The sequence below is a fragment of the Drosophila obscura genome, unplaced genomic scaffold, assembly GCF_018151105.1.
Source record: "Drosophila obscura isolate BZ-5 IFL unplaced genomic scaffold, ASM1815110v1 contig_87, whole genome shotgun sequence".
NCBI lineage: Eukaryota > Metazoa > Arthropoda > Insecta > Diptera > Drosophilidae > Drosophila > Drosophila obscura.
The window spans coordinates 647907-669698 of record NW_024542880.1 but is presented as its reverse complement, the minus strand read 5'-3'; the positions used below and the strand labels follow the sequence as shown (position 1 = coordinate 669698).

General features: G+C 45.8%; 1 protein-coding gene across 2 annotated transcripts; it reads left to right on the top strand.

Annotated features, from left to right (window-relative positions):
- LOC111076103 lies at positions 1 to 21636 on the top strand. Of its 2 annotated transcripts, none has more exons than XM_041595888.1 (3): positions 1 to 317; positions 467 to 750; positions 20964 to 21636. In XM_041595888.1, the coding sequence occupies exons 2-3, from the start codon at positions 579 to 581 to the stop codon at positions 21434 to 21436; spliced, it is 645 nt and encodes a 214-aa protein (XP_041451822.1). In that variant the 5' UTR covers positions 1 to 317; positions 467 to 578; the 3' UTR covers positions 21437 to 21636. The 2 variants fall into 2 exon arrangements, with proteins under 2 accessions (XP_041451822.1, XP_041451821.1); XM_041595887.1 differs by having other exon boundaries at positions 1 to 389; positions 470 to 750.
- Positions 21637 to 21792: the final 156 nt, after the last annotated feature.

Sequence of the window (21792 nt, the reverse complement as noted above, 5' to 3'; positions counted from 1 at the left end):
CCGGATAGAAGCGCTCCTTGACGGGTACTGCCCCCTCGACTAGGCGTATCTCGTGATTTTCGATCTTCGTTCTCCCTAGACCGTGTGCATCGAACGACCGAAACTTCTCCTTCACTTGGTCCAGCCGTGTCTGTTGGGAGTGTGTCAACTCGTGGGGTTCCATCGGTCTACTCCTCGTCAGCAGTTCGGCCTCGATTTCAGCTACCTCTTCTCCTTGTTCCCGGCTTACTATCTGCGGCGCCAGTCCAAATTTTTGCCAGAAATCGACTCCCAGGTACAAAGGCTGTTTCAGCGAGGGACACAGGAACAATTCCATGGTATGCTTCTGGCCTCCGTAGGTCATCAATGCCGTCACATGACCCAGGATTTGATGAGGCGTGCCTCCTGCGGTTTGTACTGAGGATTTCGTGGACTCTTGAAGTTTCAGTTCTAATTCGTCAATTAACTCCTTTCCACCTCTTCCCAGCAGGCTGACTGATGCCCCTGTATCCAGCAAACCCATCAGTTTCATCGAGCCCAGGCTCACTTGCGTAAATGGTCGGTCATCCTGGCTCAGTGCAGAGCGGATTGCTGCACATATGCCGCGTCTCCTCCTCTGGCGTGCCTGGAACCTGACCCGAGCTCTCTGTGTTCTGGCTGAACCTGTTCGAGCGATCTCTTCCACCTCGTCTCCCATTATCCTCTTCCGGGTCTGCTCGTATCGATGCTGCATTTCTGCTAACGGCTTACGCTCCGACCATCTTGCCCCAGGTAGCACTGCCTGGTTTACCTTAAAGATTGTACTATATATGTTTTTATCCTTAATACTAGGTATGTCCCCTATAGGTGACTGTAAATTAATGTTGGAGGACGGAATTACTGATTGCTTATGGACTTGGAACCCGGCTCCTCCTGTGTCGCGCTCCTTTTTGCATTTCCCGGTGGACATTTCGGGCATTTGGGAAGGATTATCCCGGCCAGCCCACACTTATAGCAGAAAATGTTCCGCACTGCTGACTCGCACTCAAAATATGTGTGCCCCAGCTGAGCGCAATTCCAGCACTTCAGCTGTGTGCGATCGCCCCCAGACTCCTTCGTCCTATAGACTGCATCCAGCGCCTCTGCCGGTCCATCTGGGTCGTGATTATTTACCTCAAGTTCATACACCTTGTGGTCTTCTCTACGCCTGTTCGTCCCATGATCTGGACCGCTTCTCGCCCATCGCGTCGACAGCAGCTTCTCGGTGTCTGCACATTCTTCCCTTAGCTTCTGCATATTGGTTATCTGCATCGGGTAAATGACTCGCGACACTGCGTCTCTGACATTAACCTTAATAATCTTTATTAGGTCGTGATCCGAGAAGGGATTCAGCAACCTCGACCTCAACACTAGCATCTCCTGAATATACAGATACGTCGACTCTCCGTGTCGTTGTCGGCGTTCCCTGAGCTCTTGCCCCCGCTTGAATTCTGTTCGCCGCAATTGAAATCGCTGCTGTAGTCCATATCGCAGGTTCGGCCAATCCGGAACTCCTACCGTCCTCACGTGCATCCAGTACCAATCCCTCGCATGGCCGGTTACCAATGTGTGAAAGGCTTTCAGAAGATCCGAAAATTCTACCTGGTATACTGACTGTAAATGCTCTACCCAGAAGATAAACTCCGCCACGGGCATCCCCTTTGGATCGCCATCGAAGCTGAGTCCCCATCAACGAATCTGCACTTGATCCAGCTTGGCCTCCCCGTTGCTTGGACGATTCCGGTTAAGGTTTGTTCCTGCGCCCCTTGTGTTTGCCAACCAATCATCTACCGGTCTCTGTTCCGCATGGGACCTCTGCTCAGACTCTAACGTGCGGTTGTCTACGAATAGGTGTGTTGGCTGTGCTTGTTGGTACGAAGGCGCTTGCGGTTCCCCTCTTCCTGGACTGGCTGGCTGGCGATCGGGGATCGAACCGATTCCTTTTGTCCACATCACTCGGCGTTCGTTCCGCTTTTAGCGAGCCTACTACGGCGTTGATTCCTCGCATGAACTCTAGCATATCGGCTTTCACCGATGACCTTAGCGCCTCCATTTGCTGCCCAAACGAAGCTCGGTACGTCTCATGGGCTTGGACGAATGCCGCATTTATCGCCGATCTTATTTTCGGGGATATCTCCTGGTACTTACGGGTTCCCTGACCTCCTATTGCCCCAGCCTCAGCGTTTCCTAAGTACAGCAACTCGTGTTCGCTGTCCGTCCCTTGAGTCGCCACTTCCGGCCTACCGACGGTTTTCCCGTCCTGGGACCGCGTCGTCGGCATTTTTTAGGGTTGGTATCGGCGTTGTGCCTCCGGACTACGCCTTGTTTTTCCCGACCCTTTGAAAATTTCCGAGTCACTCATCAACAACTATTCCACTAGACAAAAACTAATTTGATCGATCACACATAAATACGTTCAAAGAATACCAAAAATACTCAAGCAAGCCGGTCGTGTTTCTGCATCGCTCTCGCATTTTTCGCCTAATCAAAAAAAAAAAAAAGAAACTTATAAACTGTAATTAATTCAATTTGGTCTTAAGTATCGGAGTTACACACATATTCATATTTTATAAAGCTTGTGTATACTCAGTGTTTTAAATTGATTTATTAACTTATAATTTTTCTGTGGCTGCCGAACAAACATGCATACATACATACATCTAACTGTGGAGCGTTGCATTGCATTGTTTTTGTTTAGACAATTGTTATTGCTATTCGATCGGTTGCTTTGCTTTGCTTTGACTCATCGACTCATTGCAATTTTGCACTCGCCGTTCTCGCGCATAATCCGTTGCACTGCCTACTCACTCTCTGGATTTCACGCGAGCTGCACTCTGGCTCTCACTCTCACCATACTACGCCTGCATTCTTCGTTTATGGACTAATATCTCAGCCCCTCTGCTTTGCTTTATTGGAGTTCGCCGTTAGCTTTCGTCACTTCGCTGCGCCGTCTGCCCTGTATATATGTACATACATACGTACATACATAACTGCTGATCATCGTGCTCTTTCTGCTGCCTCTGCTGCTGCCTAGTCTCTCATCTAGCTTGTCCTCTCAGTGCGTCTTTTTTCTCGCTGTGCACAGTGACCCAACAGCTGTTGAAAATGGCTCTTATCTGCAGTGCAAAGAAATGCGAATTTGGTGGCACCATTAACGGTGATTCCTACCTCAGCTGCTGGCTTTGTGATAATTACGCTCATATAAAATGTGCTGGAGGTGGTCACTTTGGACGTCTTAATGACTTAATATCTAAACGCATGGGTCTTACTTGGTCATGTTTGACCTGCAGGGAGATTGAGGCGGAAATGCGCACCTTTATGAGACAAACGAGGAATGGTATCCAAGATGTTCGGAAGCAATTCAATGCTCTCAACGAGAAGTTCCTTACGTTGGAATCGCAATTTCTGGTCCTCAAACTCTTGAGCGAGTCACCAAGGAGGAAAATACCGAACAGCAACCTACTGCTGGTCTTACCTAGTGGAACGCCTGCCTCTCACCTACAACCGATGGACTCATTTTCTAGTCCTAGTGGCCAACCTTCACCGATGGATGTCCATCCGCCATCGGAGGATCCAGCCTTTCTCACGCCTAACAACATAGTAGTTGCCTCAAAAATCCACTGGATCGTCCATCATTCGCTGGTGGGGTTCTTATTGCAGTGAAAACGGCATTTGCATCCGAGCTGTTTCCATTCAACAACATCCATGGTATCGAATTCGTTGCAGTCAAAGTCCGTATTGGAACAGCATATATCTTTTTGACCTGTTCTTATATCCCACCCAGATCTGATGAAGTTGTTTATTTGAACCACCTTTCTGCAATTCGATCTGTAGTTTCTGCTTTAGGCTGTGCTGATCAGATACTAGTTATGGGTGACTTCAACATCCCATCTCTATCTTGGCAACAGGATGATTCAAACATGTTGCTACCTGGAAGTCAACATGATTTCGTCGAGGGGGTAACTGACGTCTCGCTTGCCCAAATTAACTCTGTCAGAAATAATAGAGATAGACTGTTAGATCTCATCTTTGTCAGCGATGCCTCTCGTACAACGGTTTTAAAAGGCAGTCCGATATCTTTTCCTGAAGATCCGCATCATCCTACTTTATCTATATTTTTCGAGGTCTCTATTACTAACACCATTTTACCTTCAAAAAGTCGTATAAAATGTTTTTGCAAAACTAATTTTATCGATCTTTGTCTACATCTCTCGCAAGTTAATTGGTCCTTTCTTCAGTCCTCATCTCATATAGAGCCTACTGTCAATCTGTTTTACGAAACATTATACTCTGCCCTCGATACCTACGTCCCTGAAGTCACCGTATTTGTTTCTTCTAAGCCTCCGTGGTTTTCCAAGTATCTGTCTTACATAAAAAATAAAAAATCTCGGCTCTACAAAAAGTACCAGATAACTGGTTTTTTGTCTGTCTTTGCTCAATATTCTTCGGTTCGCTCTCAATTTCTTAAGGTCAATAAGAAATGTTATAACGTATATCTTTCCCAATGTGGCAAAAATTTCCGTAGTAATCCCAAAAAATTCTTTTCGTTCGTCAACTCAAAACGCAAGTCTAACGCGTTCCCTTCTTCCCTTCAGTTACAGTCTAAAACAGAAACTTCAGATCAAGGAATTGCAAATTTTTTTGCCACCTTCTTTCAATCGACGTACTCCTCGGATAATTATGACTCCTCCACCCCTTATCCATATCATCTAGCTCATGTTAATAACGTGTTTCTTCCCTTCCTTGATGAAAGTACAGTCTTCGAAGGGTTGTCATCAATTGACATCTGTTTCTCTGCGGGTCCAGATAAAGTTCCCAGCTGTATTTTAAAATACTGCGCTCAAGCCCTATCTCATCCTTTGACCTTCTTATTTAATCCACCGAGATACCTTCTGTTGGGAAGCTAGCATCTCCTCTGCCAGAGACAGCGGTACCAGATAAAAAGTACCAGATAACTGGTTCTTTGTCTGTCTTTGCTCAATATTCTTCGGTTCGCTCTCAATTTCTTAAGGTCAATAAGAAATGTTATAACGTATATCTTTCCCAATGTGGCAAAAATTTCCGTAGTAATCCCAACAAATTCTTTTCGTTCGTCAACTCAAAACGCAAGTCTAACGCGTTCCCTTCTTCCCTTCAGTTACAGTCTAAAACAGAAACTTCAGATCAAGGAATTGCAAATTTTTTTGCCACCTTCTGTCAATCGACGTACTCCTCGGATAATTATGACTCCTCCACCCCTTATCCATATCATCTAGCTCATGTTAATAACGTGTTTCTTCCCTTCCTTGATGAAAGTACAGTCTTCGAAGGGTTGTCATCAATTGACATCTGTTTCTCTGCGGGTCCAGATAAAGTTCCGAGCTGTATTTTAAAATACTGCGCTCAAGCCCTATCTCATCCTTTGACCTTCTTATTTAATTTATCCCTGGAGCATTCTCGCCTCCCCATGATCTGGAATGAATCCTACCTTATTCCTCTTCACAAGAAAAGGTCCTGATCTAATATCGAAAATTATCGTGGTATTGCTAAACTATCTGCCATTCCGAAATTGCTCGAGCACCTTGTTACTCGTCACTTGCAACAGGCATGTTCTAGCATTATATCCCCGACGCAACATGGTTTTTTTAGACATCGATCAACATCTACTAACCTTTTAGAATTCTCGTCTCTAATCAACCGAGGATTTCAAAGTGGCTTGCAGACTGACGTCATTTTTACAGATTTCAGTAAAGCTTTTGATTCTGTTAATCATACTTTGCTGATCCATAAACTCTCTTTATTAGGTTTTCCCACAAATCTTGTAAATTGGATATCATCGTACCTGTCGAATCGCATACAGCGTGTTTTGTTTAACAATGTCTTGTCGAATGTTGTGAAAGTAACCTCTGGAGTTCCTCAAGGAAGTCATTTAGGTCCGCTTCTTTTCAATTTGTTTGTGAACGACCTGCCCCAAGTTATTTTGCACTCTGTTACTTTAATGTATGCTGATGACGTTAAAATTAGTTTTTCCTTTTCCGACTGGTACTTGCATACTCGCCTACAACTTGACCTTGATGAATTAAGCATTTGGTGTTCAAATAACCTACTTTTCTTGAACCATTCTAAGTGCAAACTTATGACTTTTCACCGCCGTGCACCACATTTGGTCTCCTATTCTCTAGGACACCATGTTCTGGATCGAATCTCCACATCAAATGACTTTGGAAGTCCTTTTCGATCACAAGCTATGTTTTAATAGCCATATTGCTTCAACTGTTAACAAAGCTAAGGGAGTTCTAGCGTTTATTAAGCGTTGGTCAAAAGAGTTTGACGATCCGTATATAACTAAAGCACTGTACGTCTCGTTGGTTCGTCCGATATTAGAGTATTGTTCTTGTATGTGGAGTCCACAATACAAGGAGCAACAAATTATTATTGAATCCGTTCAAAAAACAATTTTTAATATTCGCCCTTGAGCATCTAAGCTGGGACTCTAACAGACTCCTTCCACCATACCTATCTAGGCTAAAACTAATGAACCTACCCTCTTTACACCATCGCAGAATTTGCAATGGCGTGGTATTCATGCATAAGCTCATTCTGATTGTGAACTCCCAAACGCTTTTGGGACGAAATAAATAAATAAATAAATAAATATGGGGTCACAACCAAATCGTGACCCTAGTCTGTACGTGTGTATGCATCCGTATGTGTGGTTAGGTGTAGATTTGCTCGTGATTGTCTTTGTACCATATATGTCTCTTGCACGTGAATATTTAATGGAGTGACTGTATCGGTGTGAAGATTGTTGGAGTAGAGCCGTGTTCCGTCCGATTTTTAGGGATTGGTGGCATTGTCCGACCAAATGAATCGGGGTAAGCCGCGCGTGGAAATTAAGCGTTTGAGGGCACTCAAAAATCCAGCAGTTGTGAGATCCTTCACTAATTCCAACCAAACGGCCTTTGTTGCAAAACAGATGAAGACGCTGATGTAACATTTTGTAGGCGTTCGACTGCGCCCATCTGGCTTGTAATAGAAGGGACCGCAGTAGTCGATTCCAGTGACGCTGAATGCAGGCGAATCCTGCACTTCCAATGAAAGTGCATGATGATGGCGAACGTCAATGTATGATCCCTGGGAAAAATGATTGGGTGGCGTGCATCGAAGCCAAGAGTTGAGTGCCGCAAGTGCCCACCAGCACGAATCAAACCAACGTCATCTATGAAAGGCGAGAGAGATATAATGCTGCTGGAGGACTCCACACAGTTCCCCTTCCGCAGAGCACGGCACTCAGAATACAAGTGGGCCCGTTGAATGATGCGACGCAGCAAATGCGATCCTTTGCGAAGGTCTTCAGACGTGAGATCAGGTGACTTTTTCTTACTGATGAACTTATTAACATACCCAAAAATGCGTATCATAACTCCGAATGAGTTAAAGTGCTTAAACGAAAGCGTGATGTCGACACGCACAGACGACAGCAATACTCGATGTCTAATTTCCGCAAGGCCAGCTACTTCATTCGCCTTGCAAGAAGGAAGGTCCTTTCCTCCACAAACTAGGTTCATTTCAGTTGGGACATAGCCAATCCACGCCCCTCGTAAGTTGCTATATTGCAGAAATCTTGTTAGACACGAACACGTTAAATTTGGATGGCTCCTCTCGCAACCAAGACAGTACCACAGTTGAATCCGACCAGCAATGGATCGGGCAGTCGAAGGTATCCATTTTTCTAATTTCGCGAAGTAAATTGGTTAATAGGAACGCTGCACATAGCTCAAGCTTAGGCACCGTGAGGGTTTTCAATGGTGCAACTCTAGCCTTCGAGCAAAGCAAATGTACCTCATCGGCGGTATCCTTAAACGAACGAGCATAGATACAGGCCCCATAGGCCTGGAGGCTGGCATCACAAAAGGCATGCAACTCAAACCTTGCCTTAGGTTGAAGTATGTAATGCGGAAATGTAGCGTGACCCACAGTAGCGAAGTCCTTGCAAAACTCAGCCCAAGCCGATTTCAGTGGCTGAGGAAGAATTTCATCCCAATGCAGCTTGTCTCTCCACATGCGCTTCATGATGATTTTCGCTCTTGTCAATGTGGGTCCAATCAATCCCATAGGATCATAGCACCGTGCAATGGTTGACAACACCGAATGCTTAGTGTGCTTGCCAACACCGATTTGAGGTGCAAAAGTAATCAAGAACTTGTCCCTATGGGGTTCCCAGATGAGTCCTAGCGCCTTGGTCACATCGCTGCCATCATCGAGCTTCAGAAAACTTTCCCTTTCTGCCTCAGGGACTTCACGAAGAACATCAGGAGAGTTGGAACACCATTTCCCTAACTGAAAATTGCCACAAGTAATAAGATCCGTGGTTTGGCGCATAATATCCAGCACTTCCTCGACTGAATTTCCTCCAGAAATCATATTGTCCACGTAGAAGTCCTGTAGAATGGTTTCAGAACCCAATGGATACGAAGACGACTCATCCATGCCCAGCTGATGCATAGCTCGAATAGCTTAAAACGATGCAGGCTTAGTCCCATAGGTGACGGTGTTTAGCTTGAAGATCTGTATATCGTCGTCAACAGAGTCCCTCCACAAGATGCATTGGAGCATGGTGTCGGGCATTGAGACACGCACGCACCTATACATTTTACCGATATCGCCTGTAAGAGCAATGGAAAATGTACCAAATCGAAGGAGAGTGTGAAACAGCTTGGCTTGAATGGTGGGACCTGACATAAACAGATCATTTAACGAGAGAACAGATGTGGTAACTGCAGAGACGTCGAATACGACTCTCAGCTTTGTCGTGGATCTGTCCTCTTTAATGACGCAATGATACGGCAAGAAATATCTGCACTTGTGTCTATCTTCATTTGGCACCAGAGATACCAGAGACGACGAATATTTCGAATATAGAGCTGGATTACGCACGAACGCCAGCTGAATTTGCCCCACACACAGCAACTCGAAGAAAAGTCCGGCTCCGATGAGCAGGTCAATCCGATGCGGCTTATGGAACGAAGGGTCAGCAAGCTGGATATTCGAAGGTATAGGCCAATTAGCAGTGCTAACTGCGCTAGGTTGATGGTCCGTGATCTTCTGGGGAAACGACGGCAGTGATGCTAGTGGTGAACTCTGAAATCCGCTATTTCAGAACGAGATCCACCGAGATACCTTCTGTTGGGAAGCTAGCATCTCCTCTGCCAGAGACAGCGGCAAGCGATTTGGTTGTTCGAAGTTTTAGCTGATTAGCTAGGCGACTAGTTACAAACGACTTTCTTTGATGCGTACTCACGGTTTTTCCTGACTTGCCAACATGACCATCTTGTCCTTGCATGGATTGATCCGCATTTTCAAGCGTTCGACATCTTTTTTCCAAGTATCCAGACAGTTTCTCCCAAGATGGCAGCTCTTGATTCGACGAAGACTCCTCCCATCTATTTTGAGAGGCTTTGTCCAGCCTTTGAAAAACAGTCTGCACGAGAATACTACCGCCACTTCTTCCTTGCTTGCAAGCGACTCCATAGCACGAATATGCGAGGTAACTCTGTCGGTCAGTTCCCTCAACCTGCCCACCGATGCGTCAGCCTTCTCCAACCCAAATATCCCTCTGATGTGTGCCTGCAAAATAAAACGTTTATTGTCAAAGCGTCGCTTCAGAATGTCTAATGCTACGATATAATTAGCTTCATTTATTTCCAACGAGCTGATGGTATTCAGGGCTGCGCCACTCAAGCAGGAACGTAGATGCTGCAGCTTTTCGATAGGGCTCAGCTCAGACTCCTTGTCAATAATCGTGGTGAACATTGAGAAGAAATTGGCCCACTCCGTATAAATTCCACTGAATTTGGGCAGGACCAGATGAGGTAACCGAGATCGATTGGACATTATGACGATTGACTGCGATTCACTAGAGTTGGCGTTGAATGTGGAACAATGCTTATTACTCGAGCGATTTCCAAGCTCGCGCTGAAGAATGGTCCTCAACGACAATATGGACGAGTCGAATTTGGCAGGAATTTCACTGGACATTGACTCAAAATCCACTTCCTCCAATCTGGTGTGTGCCACAACAAAATTTGATTTAAGCTCCGTCAATGATTCCAACAGCCCTCGCAAGTCGTATTCATCCATTTGGCGCAACTTTTCACTATCCATCTCTGTGCGTATGGACTCTAGCTGATCGAAAATAGCTCTAGCCTTCAGTCTCATGAAGGAAATACGTGATACCGGAACAGGGATTTGGGTGCTGGCTGCATTCGCACTAAAACTTCCACCAGATGGAGCAGCGCCAAATGTCACAGAATCACTTTCATTGCCCATAGCAAGCGATCCACTCTTTCTACTATTCTTTTTCTTGCCCATGTTTTCGATTATAGAAAACGGTTGACGCGGAGGGTGCTAGTCGATAACAATTAAATATGATTATGCAACGCGCGAGCTCAGACGAGTTCAAACGCCTTTGCGTTTACTTTTTTGGCACTTGTTATATACGATATGTATGCACCGGTAAAAGCAACGAAGCGACGACCGAAAAACCAACAATTATGCAAAAGAGAGAACGTTCGAGATGTACACTGCTTTCGAGTTCGAATTCCAGAGAGATATTACTGCAGCCTCTCACAAGAGCTGGCTGAAGCAAACGACCAAAGAGGAGGCGAAGAACACTAACGGACCACGCCTAGAACTCTATGCAGCCAGTTTCGACAGTGCGTTGCGCAGGCTGAAGCAAACGGTGAAAGAAAATACGAAAACGAATAGCGGGCCGCTAGAACTGCTAAGGCCGGCTACAACAACTTTTGGTTCGCCACTTTTTTCACAAATGTCACGTAAAACCTTCAAAATTGGATTAATTGAATGGTTTAAACACTTTTAACGCACTGTAAGTCCACGGCGATCACGTCGGGGTCACCAAAATGTTGGAAGCTGCCGAGCTTTTTTGGCAAATCTGACTCCACATTTACAAATAATTTAATCCGTTGGTAAAGTTTACAAAGGTTTTTTATTTCTCGACGGGTTACAAAGGGTTGAGGCCGTGGCCGTGAACTACGATTCGATGCGTTCGACAAATATTTTGGACTGATGCGAGAACAGGGTGAAGCAATGCACTATAAGCAGTAATGACATATGTGTGTGGGTACGGGAACGTACTGACCCTGCAGTTCTGGCTGTCACGGCATGAAAGTGTCATAGGAAAAATTGTTCGGGCTCGACGTCGACAAAGGCAGCGACGACGACGTCAGCATGAAATTCTGCCCAGCTTCAACTGCTGCAGATCGAAGCGGACACATAAGAAAGAGAAGCAGATATCCATAGATTCGACCCTAACTCTTCTACTCTCGCTCATTTCGTGTCCTCAAAGAGATGATGGGAGAAAAACCGTTCAATTGGTGCAATATTTTGTTGCGGGAGCCTGTGATTTTTTGTTGTTGTGCGTCTATTTAGATGGTTAATCCTTTTAAAAGTAGTTTTTCAGTGTCAGGTTTTTTAAAATCAGGTAAGTGGATTCAGAGATTACAGTGTGCGTTGTTAGTTAAATTAAATTGTTACATGGGTTTCGCTAGAAAAAAAAAATCTAGTTTCTAGAACATTCTAGCCGCGTGGTTAACCGACTGAGTCGCTGCGCGTGTTTTTTTTCGCTCGAGGAAACCCATTTAACTGTAAATACTGGATTTTGAATTTAATACAAAATATATATGCAATTTGACTTATTTATTTACAGATCAAAAAAGCTCCGAAGTTGTTGGAGAAGGACCCATTGTCTAAGTGCCTCAAAAGTGTGCTGGACAAAACAGTAGTCCAGGAGTACAACCTAAACGGGATTTGCGGCAAAAAAATGTTTAAATGCCCCGCCCGACTATTTCACTCGTGGCATGTCTTGGGTGATTTCACCCACGGCTTAAACGTATAAGCCACCAGTGAAATTACTAGAAAATTCAGTGACAATCTCATATGAAGTTTCACGAGTGACGAATGCGGACATGTCCATACAAATTTCATCTGGACTTTCACCAGTGAATCACCAGTGGCTAAGGACATGCCATGAGTGATTCACCGAATGAATCACGAGTGAAAAAGGACTTTTGGAACTGCAGGGGAGAGACCGATTTTCAGTATAGGAGATGATGTGTGACTATGTGATATGAATTTCTTAGGAACTATTAACGGCTGCTGCTCGGAACAGACATGTTAATCTGGAACCAGAATTTTGAAGGAGGAAATTTGACTTTAAAATTAAATTAAGTAACTACCAGACCAGAGGAATTATCAATTTTATGTTTAGAATAGATAAAGTCTCTAACCAGAACTTCCGTTAGTGTGGCTAAAGGGGTGATAGGATTATTAGGCGTCAACGGCAAAGAAGATTCAATCCGAGGAGCTGAATCCGAAAACATTTTCAGAGATGACGATGATAGCCGTGTTAGACGGAACATCCACAACCAATCTGATAGCAGCGTCGGCAGCTTTGAGTGCGGGTCCAGAAACGCAGCCGACGGGATCGTAGACTGGCTCGTCTGACATCGCAGTCAGATCCGGGCACTGGGGAGACGGTAGGTGATGAAGTAGGTTCCTCAGTCACTGGGATTGAGGGTGTCCCAGGAACTGAAAGATAGACACTATTATGACTAGAGGGTAGACAGTTATTACCCTACTTTCTCTTCGGGGACTCAGTTAAAATGCTTTAATTTAAAGTGAGACTCCATAGATATAAACTTACGAAACGTTGACGGCCGCGAATCAATTATGAGTTTGTCTCATAATGACCCGCATGTCGCCTTCAATCGGCCTGCAGTCCCAACAAGTCTAGTTGAGGCCACAACGAGACTTTATCAAGTCGACTACGCGTCCACCAGTAGAACCGAAGTCAGCGCACGTAAAATGTGCCATTGCGTCACATAGTCAGCAGTATGTGAACACTTGCCGTTGAGCTGCAGAGCTGTTTATTATTATTATTATTGAAACATTGAGAGACGAAATAAAGAACAAAGCGTAAGTCAGGTACAGAGAAGCAGCAAATGCAGAGCATCAATGTAAGAACGTGTGAGGCGAGGCGAAGTTTGAAAAGCGATGCGAACATTCAAATTGAGAGTGGCTCAGAGAGAGTGCGACGTACAAGGCCTGGATAAACAAGAACAAGGATGTGAATACGAAAGCACAGAGACAGAGATAAAGGACAAATTGACTTTATTTACAATATAAAATATTTACAAAATAAACACTCAACATCGCGTTTGCAGATAGAGCACAGATAGTGGACAGATTTAACGGTCAGTTAACAGCACAGGAGACACTAATTAAACACAATTACTTTCCAATAAAAACAGAAATAATAATTGTTAGGTTAGGTTAGGTTTATAGGGCTGCTCGACCGAAGTCGAGGTCACTCGGAGGCAAGTCTGCCCATTGTGATGCCCACACTCGTCACGGGATATTGTCCGGTGCCTAGGGAGGTTTCATCCCGAGGCCTCTATAAAGAGCACCAGTTTCTCTATACGCATGTTTGCCAGGCTGTCCAGGTCTTCGTAGAAGGCGCCGCCCAGTATTCGGTGACGCCTCCTATAAGTACAGGACAGTTGCAGAGAAGGTGCTCTCTATTTCCTCCTCGTCCCCGCAGCTGCGGCAGAAGTCATTGTGGGGCAGTCTCCTGTCAGTGTTCGCACCCAACTCTTCCTGAAGCTTAGAAGCTTAGCATAGCACAGTTGGGTGTGATGTTCCACCTCCTGTCCGATCTCGTTCTTGCTCGGCCCATCATCTGCGAGATGATGGCTCGTAGTGGCCTCCTCCGTTACCAGTACTACTAGATCATCCGCATAGGCCGTGGCATTATACCCCCTCCTCCCAAGCTGAAGAAAAAGGTCGTTGAGGACCAGGTTGCACATATCTTTTCGATATGCCCAACAATTTCGTGTAGTGCGGCCTCAACTGATCTACCATTGAGGTAGGCGTGCTGAGCTTTACTGAACCCTTGTTTATCTAGCTTGGTTCTAATATACAGATCCATTAGTCGCTCCATCGTTTTTAGTAAAAATGAGGATAGACTGATGGGTCTGTAGTCCTTTGGGAAGATGTGGTTTATCTTTCCTGCCTTGGGGATGAAGACCACTCTCACCTCCCTCTACCCACGGGGGACGTACCCAGTGAGGAAGCATCCTTTGAAAATTTTCTTCAGCCATGGTAGTAGGTGCATACGGTCCCGGTGACTTGTAGGGACTGAATGATTTAATGGCCCAGATAATCTTGTCTGGTGCTTTATATCTCGTATGAGTTCCTCGGTTTCCTCTCCTTGATAATCATCAGTGTCGTTGGTGGCGTTGGATTCGTCACCGGTGACATCTGAGCAACCTGGGAAGTGAGTACTCATGAGGAGCTCCAGGGATTCTTGGCTGCTCTCTGTGAAGGTACCGTCTTCCTGAGGCTCCTTTCCCTCGCGGTCAGCATATCGGGGGGTCGTTAGATTATACCACGAAGGTATTTTGCCGATGCCCTGTATCCCGACAGCCGCTTGCGTAGGGTCTCAGCCTCCGTCTTCTCGTCCGTCACAGTTGGTGGACCCGAGTCGACCTGGATGTTGGAAGCCGTGACTTGAGGCTCCGCCTTCTGCGGCTCCTCGTTGTATCCGAGTCGAGAGAAGGCCGTAGTCAACTCTGCCTCCGACACTGAGGGACCAATGAAGACGAAGCTTCCGTCTGTGGTTCCCGGTTCCAGATCCTCTATCGATTTGGCAGCCAAGCACTCCACTGCCATTTCGGGTTTCCTGCAGTCACAGGATATGGACGCCGGGGGGCCTGCGCTCGCACCCCCAATCACCGCTGGTACTGGGCCTCCGACTCCCTGCACCTTAACTGTTGAATCGTTATCGGACATTTCCCCCATTACGGATGCGTTTTATCCCTACCACCAGGGTGAACTACTTTTGGCTTCTGCGCACCCCCATGACCTGCCCGGCTTGGGTGGCCCTTCTGGTAGAATACTACTCCGCCGGTATATTAATTTTTCATTAAAAATTATAATAATATCTACATTAATTACTTTATTTGTTTATTTACAAATTCGTTATTCAGCGTTTATACTAAATTATTACGAAAATAATTGAACGATTAGTACACAATTTAATAATATAAACACAAATTTATATTTAATTTTTACTTTCTTTTGAATTTTTGGGCTACCTTTAATTACTTTATTTTTTTTTTTATACTTTAAGGCTTTAAGTTAATAAAACTTATAGCCTTCAAAGCTGTAAATATAGGAATTCCTTTAAGTCTTAGTAATTTTTACTCCATCAAAATTGGAGTTTGATGTCATTGTTGACTGTTCGGAGCAGTATACTGCTTATACTTATCGCTCTCTCAGTACGCTCCCGTACACACGCACATATGCCAGTACTGCTTATAGTGCATTGCTTCGCCCTGTTCTCGGTGCAGTCCAAAGATTCGTCGAACGCATCGAGTCGTAGTTCACGGCCACGGCCTCAAACCATTTGTAACCCGTCGTGAAAATAAAAAACATTTGTAAACTTAACCAACGGAGTAAATTATTGTAAATGTGGAGTCAGAGTTGCCGAAAAAGCTCGGCAGCTTCCAACATTTTGGTGACCCCGACGTGATTGCCGTGGACTTACAGTGCGTTAAAAGTGTTTAAACCATTCAATCAATCCAAATTTGAAGGTTTAACGTGACATTTGTGAAAAAGTAGCGAACAAAAAGTCGTTGTGACCGACCTTAGCAGTTCTAGCGGCCCGCTATTCGTTTTCGTATTCTCTTTCACCGTCTTCTTCAGCCTGCGCAACGCACTGTCGAGACTGGCTGCATAGAGTTCTAAGCGTGGTCCGTTAGTTTTCTTCGCCTACTCTTTGGTCGTTTGCTTCAGCCAGCTCTTGTGAGAGGCTGCAGTAATAACTCTCTGAAATTCGAACTCGAAAGCAGAGTACATCTCTCTTTGCATAATTGTTGGTTTTCCGTCGTCGCTTCGTTGCTTTTACCGGTGCATACCTATCGCATATATAAGTGCCAAAAAAGTGAACGCAAAGGCGTTTGAACTCGTTTTGAACTCGTTTGAACTCGCGCGTTGCGTAATAATATTTAATTGTGATCGACTAGCACCCTCCGCGTCAACCGTTTTCTATAACCAAAACCATGGGCAAGAAAAAGAATAGCAGAAAGAGTGGATCGTTTGCTATGGACAATGAAAGTGATTCTGTGACATTTGGCGCTGCTCCATCGGGCGAAAGTTTTAGTGCGAATGCAGCCAGCACCCAAGTCCCTGTTCCGGTATCTCGTATTTCCTTCATGAGACTGAAGGCTAGAGCTATTTTCGATCGGCTAGAGTCCATACGCACAGAGATGGATAGTGAAAAGTTGCGTCAAATGGATGAATACGACTTGCGAGGGCTGTTGGAATCATTGACGGAGCTTAAGTCAAATTTTGTTGTGGCACACACCAGATTGGAGGAAGTGGATTTTGAGTCAATGTCCAGTGAAATTCCTGCCAAATTCGACTCGTCCATATTGTCGTTGAGGACCATTCTTCAGCGCGAGCTTGGAAATCGCTCGAGTAATAAGCATTGTTCCACATTCAACGCCAACTCTAGTGAATCGCAGTCAATCGTCATAATGTCCAATCGATCTCGGTTACCTCATCTGGTCCTGCCCAAATTCAGTGGAATTTATACGGAGTGGGCCAATTTCTTCTCAATGTTCACCACGATTATTGACAAGGAGTCTGAGCTGAGCCCTATCGAAAAGCTGCAGCATCTACGTTCCTGCTTGAGTGGCGCAGCCCTGAATACCATCAGCTCGTTGGAAATAAATGAAGCTAATTATATCGTAGCATTAGACATTCTGAAGCGACGCTTTGACAATAAACGTTTTATTTTGCAGGCACACATCAGAGGGATATTTGGGTTGGAGAAGGCTGACGCATCGGTGGGCAGGTTGAGAGAATTGACCGACAGAGTTACATCGCATATTCGTGCTATGGAGTCGCTTGCCAGCAAGGAAGAAGTGGCGGATTGCATTATCGTGCAGACTGTTCTTCAGAAGCTGGACAAAGCCTCTCAAAATAGATGGGAGGAGTCTTCGTCGAATCAAGAGCTGCCATCTTGGGAGAAACTGTCTGGATTCTTGGAAAAAAGATGTCGCACGCTTGAAAATGTGGATCAAGGACAAGGACAAGATGGTCAGGTTGGCAAGTCCGGAAAAACTGTGAGTACGCATCAAAGAAAGACATTTGTAGCATCGAACGCTCCAGTTTCTTGTGAACTGTGCGAGAGTACTCATCACATGATTGCCAATTGTGAACGGTTTGCAATTCTATCGCCGAATGATCGTCGCCTGGAAGCCAAGAGGCTCTTGCTATGCCTTAATTGCCTACGAAAAGGCCATCAATTGAGAGATTGTAGATCAGGTCCCTGCCGCACTTGCCGATCGAAGCACCACACTCTTTTGCATTTCATTCGTCCAACAGAGGCTGCCCAATCTGTTCCTCCAATTGAAGCCTCACCAGCACAACCAAGTCGTAACGCCATGGTTGCAGTATCACCCTCCTTGCCTCAAGCTTTTACATCCCACAGTCCATCTTATGCTGTGCTTTTAGCCACCGCCGTCGATATAGTAAAAAACAGCGTTGGAACTTTCGTGCCATGTCGCACATTTTTGGATTCGGGATCGCAATTGCATTTCATAACTAGTCGCCTAGCTAATCAGCTAAAACTTCGAACAACCAAATCGCTTACCGCTGTCTCTGGCATAGGAGATGCTAGCTTCCCAACAGAAGGTATCTCGGTGGATCTCGTTCTGAAATCGCGGATTTCAGAGTTCACCACTAGCATCACTGCCGTCGTTGCCCAGAAGATCGCGGACCATCAACCTAGCATCACAGTTAGCACTGCTGGTTGGCCTATACCGTCGAATATCCAGCTTGCTGACCCTTCGTTCCATAAGCCACAGCGGATTGACCTGCTCATCGGAGCCGGACTTTTCTTCGAGTTGCTGTGTGTGGGGCAAATTCAGCTGGCGCCTGGACTACCGTTGCTGCAGAAGACACATCTAGGATGGATTCTTTCTGGTGGCGGGCACTCGGCCCTCAATAACTCGTCGTTCATCGCAACCCAATCTTCGGATGACATCAATCACAGCACTCGGCTCGATGAGTTGGTTCGTCAATTTTGGGAAGTGGAGCACATCTTTGAGCCAATCGTTAGGGCAACAAAGGAGGAGCTGCACTGCGAGGACCACTTTGTGAAACATCACACTCGATTACCCTCAGGAGAATATTCTGTTAGCTTGCCCATGAAGCGAAGTCTGGAGTCCTTGGGCGATTCCTACTTGCAAGCAAAGCGGCGGTTGGAAAATTTGGAGCGCAAGTTCGTGCGTAATCCAGTTTTATATTCGAAATATTCGGCATTTATGAAGGAGTACCTGTCCCTTGATCATATGTCTCTGGTTCCAAATGAAGATAGACACAAGTGCAGATATTTCTTGCCGCATCATTGCGTCATTAAAGAGGATAGCTCCACGACAAAGCTGAGAGTCGTATTCGACGGCTCTGCAGTTAACACATCTGGTCTCTCGTTGAATGATCTGCTTATGTCAGGTCCCACCATTCAATCCAAGCTGTTTCACACTCTCCTTCGATTTCGTACATTTTCCATTGCTTTTACAGGCGATATCGGTAAGATGTATAGGTGCGTGCGTGTCTCAATGCCCGACACCATGCTCCAATGCATCTTGTGGAGGGACTCTGTTGACGACGATATAAAGATCTTCAAGCTAAACACCGTCACCTATGGGACTAAGCCTGCATCGTTTTTAGCTATTCGAGCTATGCATCAGCTGGCCATGGATGAGTCGTCTTCGTATCCATTGGGTTCGGAAACCATTCTACAGGACTTCTACGTAGACGATATGATTTCTGGAGGAAATTCAGTCGAGGAAGTGCTGGATATTATGCGTCAAACCACGGAGCTTCTTGCTTGTGGCAATTTTCAGTTAAGGAAATGGTGTTCAAACTCTCCTGATGTTCTTCGTCCCTGAGGCAGAAAGGGAAAGTTTTCTGAAGCTCGATGATGGCAGCGATGTGACCAAGGCGCTTGGACTCATCTGGGAACCCCAGAGGGACAAGTTCCTGTTTACTTTACACTAAGCGTTCGGTGTTGTCAACCATTGCACGGTGCTATGATCCTATGGGATTGATTGGACCCACATTGACCAGAGCGAAAATCATCATGCAGCGCATGTGGAGAGACAAGCTGCATTGGGATGAAAGTCTTCCTCAGCCACTGGAATCGGCTTGGACTGAGTTTTGCAAGGACTTCGCTACTGTGGGTAATGCTACATTTCCGCGTTATATACTTCAACCTAAGGCAAGGTTTGAGTTGCATGCCTTTTGTGATGCCAGCCTCCAGGCCTATGGGGCTTGTATCTACGCTCGTTCGTTTAGGGATACCGCCGATGAGGTACATTTGCTTTGCTCGAAGGCTAGAGTTGCACCATTGAAAACCCTCACGGTGCCTAAGCTTGAGCTATGTGCAGCGTTCCTGTTAGCCAATTTACTTCGCGAAATTAGGAAAATCGATACCTTCGACTGCCCGATCCATTGCTGGTCGTATTCAACTGTGGTACTGTCTTGGTTGCGAGAGGAACCATCCAAATTCAACGTGTTTGTGTCTAACAAGATTTCCGCAATACAGCAACTTACGAGGGGCATGGATTGGCGCTATGTACCAACTGAAATGAACCCGGCTGACATTCTTTCAAAGGGATCAGCGCCTCAGGAGCTCTTGCAGTCTAGGTTGTGGATGAATGGACCTTCTTTCTTGCAAGGCAAAAGAAGTAGCTGGCCTGAACGTTGTTCGCCCGAACTCAGTCTTCCGGAAATTAGGCATCGAGTATTGCTGTCGTCTGTGCGTGTCGACATCACGCTTTCGTTTAAGCACTTAAACTCATTCGGAGTTATGATGCGCATTTTTGGGTATGTTAATAAGTTCATCAGTAAGAAAAAGTCACCTGATCTCACGTCTGAAGACCTTCGCTAAGGATCGCATTTGCTGTGTCGCATCATTCAACGGGCCCACTTGTATTCTGAGTGCCGTGCTCTGCAGAAGGGGAACTGTGTGGAGTCCTCCAGCAGCATTATATCTCTCTCGCCTTTCATAGATGACGTTGGTTTGATTCGTGTTGGTGGCCGCTTGCGGCACTCAACTCTTGGCTTCGATGCACGCCACCCAATAATTTTGCCCAGGGATCATCCATTGACGTTCGCCATCATCATCCACTTTCATCGGAAGCATCACCATGCTGGGCCGCAGTCTCTACTGGGATCTATTCGCTTGCAGTTCTGGCCCATCGGCGGCATGAAAACTGTTGCTCGAGCGTTGCGGAAATGCATCATCTGCTGCAGGTCGAGACCTCGTCTTGTGGAACACATAATGGCTGACCTACCGAAGGATCGAGTGCAGGATTCGCCTGCATTCAGCGTCACTGGAATCGATTACTGTGGTCCCTTCTATTACAAGCCAGATAGCCGCACTCGAACGCCTACAAAATGCTACATCAGCGTCTTCATCTGTTTTGCAACAAAGGCCGTTTGGTTGGAATTAGTGAAGGACCTCACAACTGCTGGATTTTTGAGTGCCCTCAAACGCTTCGTTGCCACGCGCGGCATACCCCGATGCATTTGGTCGGACAATGCCACCAATTTTGTGGGCGCAAGGAACGAGTTGGAGGACCTTCGGCGGCTGTTTATGAGCGAGAAGCATCGTGATGCAGTTCATAATCATTGCATCAACAATGGCTTCAATTGGAAGTTTATCCCGCCTCGCTCACCCCACTTCGGGGGCTTGTGGGAGGCAGCAGGGAAGATGGCCAAGCAGCATTTATATCACTCCCTGGGATCGTCACTCTTTGGCTTTGACGAGCTGCGGACATTGGTCTGCCAAATCCAGGCTGTAATAAATTCTCGTCCTCTTCTCGCAATTTCAGAAAACCCTGAAGATCTTGGCGTCCTTACACCAGGACATTTTCTAATTGGTCGTCCGCTGATGGAGTTTCCCGAGCCTGATGTTACAAATCTAAACTTTAACAGACTAGATTGCTGGCAAAGAGTCGCCTGTGCTCAGCAGATCTTTTGGAAGCGTTGGAGTGAGGAGTATTTGACTCTGCTACAACAACGTGCCAAATGGCGCACACCGCAGCCATCGATCCAAGTCAACGACATCGTCTGTATAAAGGACGAAAACTTGCCGCCGTTGAAGTGGCCATTAGCACGGGTGATCGACATCATCGCTGGAGCTGATGGCACTGTGCGAGTTGCCGTCCTGAGAACACCGTCTGGAACCACTCGTCGAGCTGTCAACAAGCTGTGCGTCCTACCCGTTGAGGATCCTGTTAAAAGCCCTAGTCTTTCAACGGGGGGGAGTATGTTCGGAGCAGCAGCCGATAATAGTTCTTCTTAATATCATATAGTCATACATCATCTCTTATACTGCTTATACTTATCGCTCTCTCAGTACGCTCCCGTACACACGCACATATGCCAGTACTGCTTATAGTGCATTGCTTCGCCCTGTTCTCGGTGCAGTCCAAAGATTCGTCGAACGCATCGAGTCGTAGTTCACGGCCACGGCCTCAAACCATTTGTAACCCGTCGTGAAAATAAAAAACATTTGTAAACTTAACCAACGGAGTAAATTATTGTAAATGTGGAGTCAGAGTTGCCGAAAAAGCTCGGCAGCTTCCAACAGTTGACTATAAGACCATTGATTAAGAAGAATAACTCTTATAAATAAATTTACAATCTATCGCCTAAACT

Coding starts and splice junctions, on each gene's coding strand:
- LOC111076103 (XM_041595887.1), top strand. CDS start 346: ATGCCGTCACATGACCCAGGATTTGATGAGGCGTGCCTCCTGCG. Junction 390..469: donor GATGAGGCGTGCCTCCTGCG/GTTTGTACTGAG, acceptor TCTTCCCAGCAG/GCTGACTGATGCCCCTGTAT. Junction 751..20,963: donor CTCCGACCATCTTGCCCCAG/GTAGCACTGCCT, acceptor TCGCAATTTCAG/AAAACCCTGAAGATCTTGGC.